Source organism: Chenopodium quinoa, unplaced genomic scaffold (genome assembly GCF_001683475.1).
Source record: "Chenopodium quinoa cultivar QQ74 unplaced genomic scaffold, ASM168347v1, whole genome shotgun sequence".
Lineage (NCBI taxonomy): Eukaryota > Viridiplantae > Streptophyta > Magnoliopsida > Caryophyllales > Amaranthaceae > Chenopodium > Chenopodium quinoa.
Genome location: NW_018743574.1, coordinates 881,126 through 894,785, shown reverse-complemented (window position 1 = coordinate 894,785; position 13,660 = coordinate 881,126). Strand labels below are relative to the sequence as shown.

General features: G+C 34.4%; 2 protein-coding genes and 1 long non-coding RNA gene across 6 annotated transcripts; 2 read left to right on the top strand and 1 right to left on the bottom strand.

Annotated features, from left to right (window-relative positions):
* Positions 1-2,381: 2,381 nt before the first annotated feature.
* Positions 2,382-3,440, top strand: LOC110681736. The gene has a single exon (XM_021857864.1). It carries the CDS (start codon positions 2,382-2,384, stop codon positions 3,438-3,440), a length of 1,059 nt encoding a protein of 352 aa, XP_021713556.1.
* A 9-nt stretch (positions 3,441-3,449) lies between these two features.
* Positions 3,450-5,795, top strand: LOC110681853. 4 transcript variants are annotated; one of them, XM_021857997.1, is made up of 9 exons: positions 3,450-3,764; positions 3,892-4,155; positions 4,242-4,582; positions 4,660-4,833; positions 4,925-5,029; positions 5,108-5,177; positions 5,265-5,362; positions 5,466-5,546; positions 5,577-5,795. In XM_021857997.1, the coding sequence occupies exons 1-8, from the start codon at positions 3,483-3,485 to the stop codon at positions 5,503-5,505; spliced, it is 1,374 nt and encodes a 457-aa protein (XP_021713689.1). In that variant the 5' UTR covers positions 3,450-3,482; the 3' UTR covers positions 5,506-5,546; positions 5,577-5,795. The 4 variants fall into 4 exon arrangements, with proteins under 4 accessions (XP_021713689.1, XP_021713688.1, XP_021713690.1 ...); XM_021857996.1 differs by having other exon boundaries at positions 5,466-5,795; XM_021857998.1 differs by lacking the exon at positions 5,108-5,177 and having other exon boundaries at positions 5,466-5,795.
* Positions 5,796-6,959: 1,164 nt separating this feature from the next.
* Positions 6,960-9,296, bottom strand: LOC110681855. Its single transcript, XR_002503350.1, has 2 exons — positions 8,033-9,296; positions 6,960-7,167 (listed from the first exon to the last, which is right to left on the bottom strand). It is a non-coding gene; the product is annotated as an uncharacterized LOC110681855 (long non-coding RNA).
* Between the last annotated feature and the right edge of the window lie 4,364 nt (positions 9,297-13,660).

Sequence of the window (13,660 nt, the reverse complement as noted above, 5' to 3'; positions counted from 1 at the left end):
CGAGGAAGTTCAAGCAAATTACAGCAATGTTGAATTTTTGAATTTTCGAGTGGAAAAATCGCATAATTTCGCCCCCAAAAATCGATTTCGGCTAGACATTGTTGAATTTTTGAAATCAATTTCACCTATGGTAAGATTGCTTCTATTTATGGTAGTTTAATTTCAGGTTTAGTGTTAGTTCACTAATTAGAAATTATATGGCATATTTAATTGAATTTTTATAATTTCAGTCATTGAATTTTCATTGAGGCTCATCTCAATTCTACTGGTTTAATATATTCACCTGCATATTTTCAGCTAGTACATTTAGTCTTTAGATTTTTACAGTTGTTGTTTTGCAATATACTATTGGTTGCTTGTTTGCATCTTTGAACATTCATTGTTTTTTCTTTAGTTTTATGGGTCATGTGAAAATATTGATAACTGATCAGATATATGAAGTTGCCATTACCAGAATTAGTATGCCTTCATCTATAATCAGAATGCACATTCAACTGCCCTACATGAGTTCAGTGCCAACTGGGTCCACGAGAAAATGGAAAGAAAGAGTATTCTGGCTGATTGGCAGCAATTTTGATTCCCACAACTGCTAATTCATAGTTTGCAACCAAAAAAAAATGGTGATAACTGATAAGTTACTGCACTGTACTATAATAACCTGTCATTGTTGAACAAGGTTTAATGTAGGAGTAGAAGAAAATACTGAAGGTCATAATATCTGCTTAATTCCCGTATCATGCTCAGCTAATTTTCACTTTTTTTACTACTATTTTTAGAAAATTAAAACCATCACATAAATCATCATAGAGTAGGTCCATTTGGCTATGAATAAGATTATAAGAGAATCCTAAGGTTAGCAAGAAAGAATTCAAAGAAAGCAGAACATATTCATGAAAAATTGATCTTCTGAAAGTGTTTGGCTTTCAATTCACTAGAATGGAGGAAGCCATCTTACAAACTGACCAACACAAAGAGTTCCACAGAGATCAACTTGGAAGACTACATTCCACCAGTCAGATATTTGCATACTAAACAATATTGATTATTGATAAATAGTCTTACATGTTTATACTCTGAACTCTCCATAAAGATCCCACTGGTAGAAGCCTACTTTTTTAACCAACTACGGGCCTGCTTCACTAGCAAGCTCTTCGATATTCCATCGATCAAGTAAATGAGCGGTCTTGTGAGTTACCTCTCCATTTTATGTCTGTTGCTGTAATGTTTTATCCATTTTTCCTTCTCATCAGGTTCATCATAGATCACCAATTGCTTTTCCAATAATAATATAATATTACTTTCAGTGCCCATTTTCTCTACATTTAGTCTGTAGATTTTTACAGTTGCTGTTTTGCAATATACTACTGGTTTGCAGCTGCATCTTTGAGCTGCTGGTTTGCATCTTTGAACATTCATTGTTTTTTCTTTAATTTTATGGGTCATGTGACATCTATGGTTCTTTGAATGTCTTATTAAAATTATTTTTTATCGTTTAATTTTTTTAAAGGCATCATCATAATGGGTGATGGGAAGCACGAATTGGGCGCGTTTATGAGAACAAGTACCTCTACTTAGGCACTTACAGTAATGTCCTGAACTCTATTTCTCTCGTGCTCGCTCTTGTTCTATGAGATTTAGGATCACGAGCACACACGCAACTATGTTGGTTTAATATATGTAATTTTTTATGGCAGATTCTTAATTATGCGGAAGTGAATTCCACAAGTTTCTCGAGGTTCTGGTTGTGGACAAACGATTAAGGCGGTAGTACGCATACGAGATTGTCTTCACTTGTGGTATATATATCTGAACCATTCTTTGCAATATTAACTTATTTGTTCTGGTTGGTATAATGATTGTGAATTGTATGTGATTTTTAATTGTGATATAATTGATTGGAATTGCAATAATACTTGCATCATTGGCTTAGATACCCGTTCAGGGCTTACTCATTAGGAGTAAGTCTTGAATAGTCCCCGGTTTGGGACTGTTCTTGAATGTTCTATCTCATTTAGGTGATAACTACTTGAATTGTTTTGGGTCTAAGAAGATCATGGCTCACTATTTCCCGATTGTTCTCTGGGTACATATGTTGATAGCCGATTATCTACATTGTGTGCTTGGAGAACTATAGGGAAATGCTTCCGGATTTTCTTTAGAACCAAAATTTACAAGTAGTTATTGGTGAGATAGGACATTCAAGATGTGGTTAGGTTGGAGTGATAAGGACCTTATTGGATCATCCGGAGTTGCATTTACATGATAAAAACTTTGAATGAAAATGTTTGATGCCTTATATTCTTGTTTATGGTTAAGGAGCTATATATGTTACAAAATATACACATTATCTTAAAATTAATTTTGTTATTCAGTGGTTGAAAATGGATCGAAGTTGGATGTATGGTAAACAAAATTGTACAAGTTTTTTACAAGGAACTGAAGAGTTTAGCACTGTTGCCTTAAAACACCAAACAGAGAATAAATCAAAGATTATTCTTTGTCCTTGTTGTGACTGTAATAATTCGAGGGGATATCGTGATATAGTTGATATTAAAGATCATCTAATTCGTCGTGGGTTTAAAGAAAACTACACGAGGTGGACATGGCATGGTGAGAGCATATATATTGAGGCAAGTTCTAGTTATTGTCCAAGGGAAGATGAGAATCATTGTGATGATGATAATGAACACCAAGGTGAGGATATCGATACAGCTGATGATATTGGTGTTGAAAGTGAGAGTGAAGTGGAGAAGGACAGGATAGATGAAATGATGCATGATGTTGAAGACCACTTCACGGAGTGTCCCCAGACATATGATAGTATTTTGAGAGCTGCTGAAACCCCGTTATATCCTGGTTGTACAAAGTTCACTAAACTTGGTGCTATTATGAAGTTATTCAACTTAAAGGCGAGCAATTGTTGGACCGACAAGGGTTTTACGCAGTTGTTAGAAGCCTTAGTAGAAATGTTTCCCGACGGGAATGAACTTCCAAACTCCACCTATGAGGCCAAGAAACTTATGTGCCCCTTGGGTATGGAGTATGAAAAGATACATGCTTGTCCCAATGACTGTGTGTTATATCGAAATGAGTATGCTGATTTGCATGAGTGTCCAAGGTGTGGAGTTTCTCGTTACAAGATGAATGATACTGGTGAGATGTGTAAGAAAGGGTCTCTGGCTAAAGTATTATGGTATCTTCCAATTATACCGAGATTTAGGAGACTCTTCTCGGATGAAAAAACTGCAAAATTATTGAGGTGGCATGCTGATGGGAGGAAGAAAGATGGGTTAATGAGGCATCCTGCTGATTCCCCGCAATGGAGGAACATTGATCGAAAGTTCAAGGACTTTGGTGAAGAAGATCGAAATCTTAGGCTTGGTCTTAGTACAGGTGGAATGAACCCATTTGGGACACTAAGTACCCAATATAGCACCTGACCGGTTCTTCTAACTATCTACAATTTGCCTCCTTGGTTATGCATGAAGTCTAGATACATTATGTTGTCCCTTCTAATATCTGGGCCTAAACAACCTGGAAATGACATTGATGTGTATCTAGCGCCTCTCATTGAAGATTTGAAATTGTTGTGGAATGAAGGTGTCCAAATGTTTGATGCATATAGTAAAACCAATTTCACTTTACGTGCCATGATTTTTTGTACGATAAATGACTTCCCAGCTTATGGGAATTTGTCGGGGTACACTGTGAAGGGAAGAACTCCTTGCCCCATTTGTGAAGATGATCCATTTGCAAACATACAGGTATCCAAAACTTTGTTATTTTATATTTTTTATCTTTTTTTTAATGATTTATGACTGCAACATACTTTTAACTTTGTAACTCAGTTTTCTATATTTTTTAATTATGAGTTTTTTCTATCTTTGTAAGGAACCGGTTCCTTGTCGGCTATCATTGTTGAAAAATGACTCTGAGAAAGTCATTGTAGCTGAAGGTACATATCATCCGGAGTTAATCCTTGATCATCATAGTAACCTCATTCCGGATCACGTGAGGGTGAGTGTTGATGATTTTTTTGACGAGTTCAAAGAATTCTCGGTTCCAGTTCCTTCTTCAGTCATCAAGAAACTTAAGCATGCTCACAGTACATTTACCCAATGGCCGAAAGACTTGGTTTCACTCATGCATGACAAGGTAAATTATTTTTGTAACAATTTACATATAGTTTGCCATACAAAATATAGCAAATTGTTGAATAGATTTGCTTTACTATTGATTAGGAATTCATATCAAATAAGAACAATGGTAACAACAAAGCGGCCAAAGAAAACATGCAAGACAAACTGAAAGTAGTTGAAAGTGGTCGCGAAACAAAAGAGTCCAACACCAATCCAAAAAAAGTTTTTCTTATGGATTATGCTTTGGAAAACTTGTCTCAGAAGTGTGGGTCTTTGAATAGTTTGTTATCTTCATTACCCGAAGGTGAAACTATTAAGGTTAAGGCTGATGCTTGGACCTTTAGTTATGAAGACAATAAGGACATCATTATTAAACGTGAAGATGTCAATCAACTTCTCATAGGAGCTTGGCTGAATATTTCAGTTTTGCAAGTGTTTATGATGTAAGATATTCAAATTTCACTCTTCCCATATACTTATTTATTACTATTTATAATTTTATTACATGAAATATATGTAGGGCCTTGAGTGACTTACTCGATACGGAGGAAGTGGCTTCCATTGGATTCATGTGTCCGGAAATGATTTCAGAAACCTATTTGCATAGTGATGCTGATCGTATCCTACTATACATGACACATGTGATGGAAAAACAAAAATCTAAGCAATTCATCTTATGCCCATACCATGAAAAGTATAAACTTTGAACTTGTATTTATTTGAACTTTGCAAATTGTTGATATTATTTTACTCTTTTACAAATGTGTGTCTAATTTATTATGTAGGAATCATTGGGTTCTTTTAGTCTTATGCATGGCTAAGCGTGAAGTCATCATCTTTGATTCTTTGAGGCAGAAGCGAAATTTAGCAATTAAGTTTGCAATGACAAAGTAAGTCTAGTTTGTTATTAATGTCATGATTTTATGTGTGTAAGAGTAATATATATGTTATTTGTTTCAAATGTGTAGTGCTTTTCGAAGTTTTAAGGCATTAAGTGGAAAATCTAGGGGAAGTAAATTGACATGGCATTTGGGACAGGTTACCTTAATTTCTTACCCTAACTTTTAGTTTCTTAATAATTGAAGTATAGCAATTTAATTCGACTTACAAATATATTACATGTAGTGTCCTCAACAATTGGGTGGACGTGAGTGTGGCTACTACGTCATGCGTTATATGTACGAAATACTTAACATCACCATAGCAGTGAAGATCTTATTCAGGTATGAGTTGTCAAATATTTCATTTTTGTTTGATAAATACAATTTGATGTTAGCTACAATCTTGAATTAAAACTTTCCTCTTGTATATTTGTTGTGTTGATAGAATTTTTCAAGAACTACACCTTACACCGAGGAGGAGATAAATGAGATCCGAGATATTTGGGCAGAGTATTTTATATGTAATGTTGAACTTTAGATTTACCACTTAGCGCATGTTTGACTCTTGTTTTGGATTATAGGCTTGAAATGAAGTAATTTGGTTAATTGGTGTTGGGATGATGAGTATAATGTCTATGATATTGAGATGTAAATTATTGGACAGGTTGTTAATATAATGCCGTCATTCCCAATTTTATGGGTAGGCCAAATGACAAAGGAGACTCTGCCAAAATTTACATTTGCATTATTCAATAATATTGCATTTTAATTTCAATTATATTAGCGTTAGCATATTACTTTATACCTAGGAAAACAGGTACTACAAACATATACAAGGCAATTATTATATTATAATTAAAAAAAAAAAATTCACCTCATTTGCGTCACTCATTAAACAAACAAGTGACGCAAATACAGCAGTTTTGTATTGTCTACTCAGTCATTTGCGTCACTCCTATATAAACAAGTGACGCAAATAACAAAAAATAAGTTAATTGGAAGAGTCATTTGCGTCGCTTGTTTATAAAGGAGCGACGCAAATAACAAAAAAAGTTTATCTGAAAAGTCATTTGCGTCGCTTGTTTATAAAGGAGCGACGCAAATAACTAAAAATAAGTTTATCAGAAAAGTCATTTGCGTCGCCCTTTTATAAAGGAGTGACGCAAATGACTAAAAATAAGTTTATCAGAAAAGTCATTTGCGTCACTCTTTTATAAAGGAGTGACGCAAATAACAAAAAATAAGTTAATCAGAAAAGTCATTTGCGTCGCTCCTTTATAAAAGAGTGACGCAAATGACAAAAAATAAGTTTATCAGAAAAGTCATTTGCGTCGCTTATTTATAAAGGAGCGACGCAAATGACAAAAAATAAGTTTATCAAAAAAGTCATTTGCGTCGCTCCTTTACAAAGTGGCCCTGGCCTTGAGCTTGAGCTTAAGCTTGATGGTTTGAGGAAACAAAATAGCCGTTAAATACGAGTCTGGGCCGCACCTGTCATAGGAGAGTGCAAGTCCACCACTTTCAAGACCAAGAAGGTCCTACCTCAAAACCATATGACAATGAGAGGAATAGCCCCTTAGTCTTATATTGTAGTGCAGTGATAACTCTTGAATTCTTTCAATGTGGGAATCCATTACCACTACACTCTTCATTTTAAATGAACTAGTCTTTTGTCCCGTACAATGTACGGGCTTGTTATTGGTTTTTTTTTTTTTTTTTTTTTTTTTTTTTTTTTTGGTGCATGTAGTTTTATTTAATCATGAAATAGACAAATAGTAGTATGGAGACATCGGGGGTTTTGGTCGTGACTTATTTTGTGAGGAACAATAACTTTTTTTTTTTTTTTTTTTTGTTGTTGTTATTGTTGTTGTTTTGCATTATAATATGTTGAATTTGGCATTCAATGGATTGGTAAGCAATCAATAATTAGGAAGTTAGATTAGCAAAATATTATTGAATATATGTTTAAGTAACTATGTTTACATAAGATAGTTGGGGAATGGCCGAATGAGATAGCATTCTTCATATTGTAGCATCCACATTTTCCCGTCATGTCTTCATATTTAGTCTCCTCCATTTTGTATGTTGTGGATTTTATTTGTCTTCAAGTGGTTGTATTTCCGGGATTGACTCATCATTCCTGTAAACTGATTAAAATTTGAGTATTAGCTAGACTTAGGCTTATTAACAATTTTCCAGTTTTGACAATTGGGGGTTTCAATTAACAAAAATTCATGCATGTTTAAATTTTATTTCAATTTCAGCGAAAATTTAAATATAAATTCTACAAAAAAAAAATAAAAAAAAAAAAAAAATAATAATAATAATAATAATAATATAATAATAAAAGGCACAAGATGATAGTCACTCACCAAATGTGAATCTACATGTGAATTTGATTATGGAAGTACTATGTTATATAGAATTAATATTGTAGTGGCAGATGATTGAATAAATTCCGTACTAAAAAAGCATTAACATACATCATTATTATGTTCGGAATTTGTAACCGAAAACATGATTAAAGGAATTTAATTTGTGGGAATTGAAGAGGGGAGATGAGGAGGAAGAGTGTGGAATTATTTGTGGGTTTCCTGATGAAGATGAAGCGGTCATCGGATTACGGTGGGTTTTTGGTTTAATTTACAGATTTACATATACTCCATATTAAATTGTGTGGTGGAATGAAAGGTCAAAGCTAGCTTTTAGCTAACATAAAATCCAAACAGTTTAGCTTATACTCCAACTAATATCTCTAAATTATGCTCAGTTTTAAATTCTTAATTAATATTAATAATTTGATGACTAATTACTTTCCATTTAAATATTGATTTGTACACGTGGCACATTGTATTGGAATAATGAACACGTGGCACATTGGATTGGAATAGTGAGCATGTGGCACATTGGATTGGAAAAGAGAACATAGGATGAAGACATGTGTGTATCATGATTAGAGTTTTTAAAGACTAAGTATAGATATAGATTAGTGTGAGACAAGAGAATGCTTACATCTAGGTTGTTCCCGGGCTCAACAAGCATCCTTGGGCCATCGCAACCATCCGTATGAAACAAGCAGTTTAACAAATCCAAGCTCGGGAGGATTCACGTCTGGACAATATATTGAAATCGATATGATTACGCAAATGAATCGCACCCTCGCTAATGCTAATGCTATGATCCACCAACTTTTGAACTTTTGAAAGTTGTATAATTTCAAAAGGCACTATACAATGCAACCTCATCATGGCAAAGAGACAAGTCCTCTGTTCCATCCAAACTAATAGTCCGGCCTTTGAAAACTTTATTTCACAATAATCAATCTATAAACACACTTTTACAAAGTGTATATTTTACTTTTTACCGTTCTTTTATCATGTTATCTTTACAGTGTTATGGTAGTAATATTGTATTTCCTCTGTCCCTTAATTTTTGTTCCATAAAGAGTTGATACTTTACTAATTTTTGTTTGGAAAAAAAAAAGGAAATTTTAGAAAATAACACCACAAAAAAACACAAATTTTGTTTATAACACCACAAAAAAATAAATTTTGATTATAACACCACAAGAAAACACCAAAATTTGATTTAACCACCACTTAACGGATTCTTGGATGGAATCCGTTAGTGGGGCCCATAATTGACACGTGTCAATAACCTATAGGTTTAAAAAAGATGAAATAATAAAAAGAAAAAAAAATCCCTTAACCCGGCTAGCCCCACCACCGGCGCCACCTCGCTTTAGCCGCAACCACTATAACCCAGGCCGCCGCCGACACCTATCTCCCCAACCAAAACCGGCGACACCCATCTCCCCAACCAAAACCACCCCACAACGCCGAATTTCGCCTTCCCCCTCCCCGAAAACCACTCACGCCGCTGAACTCATACGACCAAACGTCCAAACCCGAAAACCACCCCACGCCGCCGAACTCCTACATCACGGCACCAATAGCTACCTCGGCTATATCACCACCATCGTCGCCAAAATCTTCTTCCTTACCTAGACCTTTCGTCGAAAATCGAAATCCCAACCCACATTACCCACAAACCTCCCTCACCTGAACCCTAACCCGTTTCAAGAAATCAAATTGAATCGGGGCTGGGCTGAGCTGGGTACGGTGTTTAAGGGTCAGCGTGGTGCTCGTTCAGGTGATCGGTCAAGGGTGGTCGGTCGAGGGTGGTCAGCTAGGGGAACCAGCAGCGCGGTGGGGGCAAGTGGAATGGCGCCGGTGGTGAGTGCGGTGGCTGGGTTAGGATTTTTCTTTTTTTTTGTGTTTTTTTTTTATCCAGTATATACTTGACACGTATACTAAGTGGGACCTAATTAAGGTTTTTTGGATGACGTTAGTAAGAGGTGGTGAAATCAATTTTTTTGGTTTTTTGGTGGTGTTATAATCAAACTTTTAAATTTTGTGGTGTTATAAACAAAATTTGTGTTTTTTTTGTGGTGTTATTTTCTAAAATTTCCAAAAAAAAAATGACAAGAGAGGTAAGTAGTGGGGTTAATGAGATGGTTGTGAGATTAAAGATGTGATCTTATTTGTCCAAAAATAAAATGGGGTAAAATTTAAATGACGACCTAAAGAAATTGAGGCAAAAAAATAAGTGACGGAGAGAGTAAAAGACTAAATTTAAACAATCGTCACGCCTAATCATCAGTTTCATCACGCACTTAAAATGCAGTCTGGTTGAAAAGAAAAAAGTACTCCGTAACATATATGTCAAGCCTGAAGAATATGTACTTCTTACTCCTAAACTATAAATATGTTAATCTTCTATTTAAAACTTTAAAGAACATTGTATGATAACAAACTCTGAAAAAGAATATAATGAATAATACACACACAAAATCATACTCGTAATACAAAGTTCATATATCAATAATCTAATAAATGAACCATTGTACCCCGTACACATTGAAAATACCATACAAGAAAAGAATGAATTGTTATTTTTTTTCTTATAAATACATTAATTTTGAGAGTTTGGAAGGAATAATTGAGGAATTACAACAAGTAGGAGCTTTGGAGAATGGTATTTTTTGGGTTAAATGGAGCATATATAGTTTAGTACGTAATTCACCGGTGACAATGGGTAAATGTCTACCCATTATTACAATTCCCTTTCATCCAATTTTCGTACTATTTCTACTTTGCAATAATTTAAAAAGGTAGATGCATGCAGTACATGCATGTCCCAAAACTTTATTTTGACCCCATCCAGCTCATTCATCTACTGCATGCAACTTTATCAGAAAAAAGGAAAGAAAAAAAACAGTAGATGGCCTAAGTTACCAGAAACAGACATGTTTGACTAATAATTAAAGTAATACTTACATGATTGTGATAACTTGAGGTGGTATTGTACAAAATGCGAATAATACATGGTGATATTTACTAAATTTTCCTATTTTTAATGCAAAATTGGCTCAACAACATTCTAAACTATGACTTATTTACACCAAATATTTTGTATATTGTGCAGTAATTAAAACACCACAAATTACTAACTTGGGTGCAAAGCATACCTTTAGTAAGCATTATGACCGCCTTTCTCATTACGTATTCATTGGTCATAAAAAAAATCGATTGTCTATTACAACTTATGTACTAAGAAAATATTATCATGATCTTATTAGAATTGTTCAAAGTTTAGTATCTAAAAAAATTATTTTAACACATAATTAAATATTATCATGATCTTATTAGTATCCATTGAATATATGTATTATAAACCGCATAAAATACAAGTGAGTGGAATATAAAAGGACAAAAGAAATATTATTTTGTTAAATATTAGTTGCAACTTTGGGTATTATTTGTGAAATAGGAAAAAATTTCAAAGTTACATTAGGGAAAATATATATGTCAGTTAAAAGAAATGAATAGTTAACTATCTCAGTTATTGAATCCTGTATTATACCGTTAAGGTTTGTAGGTTGGTTTACAAATACTAGTTTCTAGCCTCTTTGCGTATGATTTCTCAATTCACATTCTCAATAAAACCATAAACCAAAACACATTATAGTCTTTCTCGTAAGCCATACATTAAAACCAAAAGATTTCCAAAAAAAAAACAATGTTTGAGGTACGAGGCTTGTGTCTCCTCTTGCCACTGGTATGGTTGAGTTTAGCTAGTCTTACAATCACCACTTTAGCCACCACGCCCACCCCCTTTGCGAAACCCGGTTGCCAAACTAGGTGCGGAAACATAACTATCCCCTACCCGTTTGGTATCGGCTATGATGGCAAAAACGAGTCATGTTCCTTGAATAAATTCTACAACATAATTTGCAACAATAGTTTCAATCCTCCAAAACCCTTTCTGAATTACAGTAACAATATCGAGGTCCTTAACATATCCATTGAGGACCAACACATGCTTGCTAAGAGCTTTGTGGCAGCTACATATTACAGACAAGGTACACTTGTAAACAAAACTCATGTTTCTTCAGCAGAGACAGACCTAACCAGATATCCCCTCGTTATTTCCGACACCAAGAACAAGCCACTAGTAGAAAAAGGCTCATTTGCGTCGCCATATTTGCGTCACTCATTCTAAAGAACGAAGCAAATGTGTATTTTTACCATCCTTTAAAGTTATTTGTGTCGCTTGTTATTGAAGAAGCGACGCAAAAGTCAAGTGTATGTTAGCTTTCTATCATTTGCGTCGCTCTTATTTATTGAAGCGACGCAAATACTAAAATTATTTGCGTCACTCATTTATTGACAAGCGACGCAAATAAGGCAGTGAAGTAATTGCGTCACTCTTTTAATAAATGAGCGACGCAAATAACAAATTTTCAGCATTTCAGATTTTGTTATTTGCGTCGCATTTTTATTATAAAGTGACGCAAATAACTCTATTGGACTTTAGGTTATTCATTTCTGCGCTTTTTTGACCTTAGCTTTTCATGCCAATCTTTCACTAATTCACTAAATGAAAAAAACAGAGTTGATTGCTTCTACAGAAAACTGCAATTCGACCCTTCAATCCAACAAATTCGCCCAAAATTCACCCACAAATTCGCCCAAAAAACTGCAATTCCCCAGCAAATTCAACATCCAAAATCGCAATCAAGTTCAACACCCATAATCGGCAGCAAATCCGAGCAATTTCGAGCAAAAATTTAGACCAAAAACCCTAATTAATTCGAACCCTTCAACCCCAGAAAAATTGATTATTTTCGACTAAAAATCCCCCATTTCAAGCAAAAAATGTACTCAATTCCATACGAATTCGAACCCTAGAAACCCCAAAAAATTCAATTAAAAATCCTGCTGAAAAAATTCGAGCAATTATTGAAATTTTCGACTGGAAAAATCGCTTAATTTCGCCCCCAAAAACCCGAGGAAGTTCAAGCAAATTACAGCAATGTTGAATTTTTGAATTTTCGAGTGGAAAAATCGCATAATTTCGCCCCCAAAAATCGATTTCGGCTAGACATTGTTGAATTTTTGAAATCAATTTCACCTATGGTAAGATTGCTTCTATTTATGGTAGTTTAATTTCAGGTTTAGTGTTAGTTCACTAATTAGAAATTATATGGCAGATTTAATTGAATTTTTATAATTTCAGTCATTGAATTTTCATTGAGGCTCATCTCAATTCTACTGGTTTAATATATTCACCTGCATATTTTCAGCTAGTACATTTAGTCTTTAGATTTTTACAGTTGTTGTTTTGCAATATACTATTGGTTGCTTGTTTGCATCTTTGAACATTCATTGTTTTTTCTTTAGTTTTATGGGTCATGTGAAAATATTGATAACTGATCAGATATATGAAGTTGCCATTACCAGAATTAGTATGCCTTCATCTATAATCAGAATGCACATTCAACTGCCCTACATGAGTTCAGTGCCAACTGGGTCCACGAGAAAATGGAAAGAAAGAGTATTCTGGCTGATTGGCAGCAATTTTGATTCCCACAACTGCTAATTCATAGTTTGCAACCAAAAAAAAATGGTGATAACTGATAAGTTACTGCACTGTACTATAATAACCTGTCATTGTTGAACAAGGTTTAATGTAGGAGTAGAAGAAAATACTGAAGGTCATAATATCTGCTTAATTCCCGTATCATGCTCAGCTAATTTTCACTTTTTTTACTACTATTTTTAGAAAATTAAAACCATCACATAAATCATCATAGAGTAGGTCCATTTGGCTATGAATAAGATTATAAGAGAATCCTAAGGTTAGCAAGAAAGAATTCAAAGAAAGCAGAACATATTCATGAAAAATTGATCTTCTGAAAGTGTTTGGCTTTCAATTCACTAGAATGGAGGAAGCCATCTTACAAACTGACCAACACAAAGAGTTCCACAGAGATCAACTTGGAAGACTACATTCCACCAGTCAGATATTTGCATACTAAACAATATTGATTATTGATAAATAGTCTTACATGTTTATACTCTGAACTCTCCATAAAGATCCCACTGGTAGAAGCCTACTTTTTTAACCAACTACGGGCCTGCTTCACTAGCAAGCTCTTCGATATTCCATCGATCAAGTAAATGAGCGGTCTTGTGAGTTACCTCTCCATTTTATGTCTGTTGCTGTAATGTTTTATCCATTTTTCCTTCTCATCAGGTTCATCATAGATCACCAATTGCTTTTCCAATAATAATA

Coding starts and splice junctions, on each gene's coding strand:
- LOC110681853 (XM_021857994.1), top strand. CDS start 3,483: ATGAAGTCTAGATACATTATGTTGTCCCTTCTAATATCTGGGCCTAAA. Junction 3,765..3,891: donor ATCCATTTGCAAACATACAG/GTATCCAAAACT, acceptor TATCTTTGTAAG/GAACCGGTTCCTTGTCGGCT. Junction 5,178..5,264: donor TGACATGGCATTTGGGACAG/GTTACCTTAATT, acceptor TATTACATGTAG/TGTCCTCAACAATTGGGTGG.
- LOC110681736 (XM_021857864.1), top strand. CDS start 2,382: ATGGATCGAAGTTGGATGTATGGTAAACAAAATTGTACAAGTTTTTTA.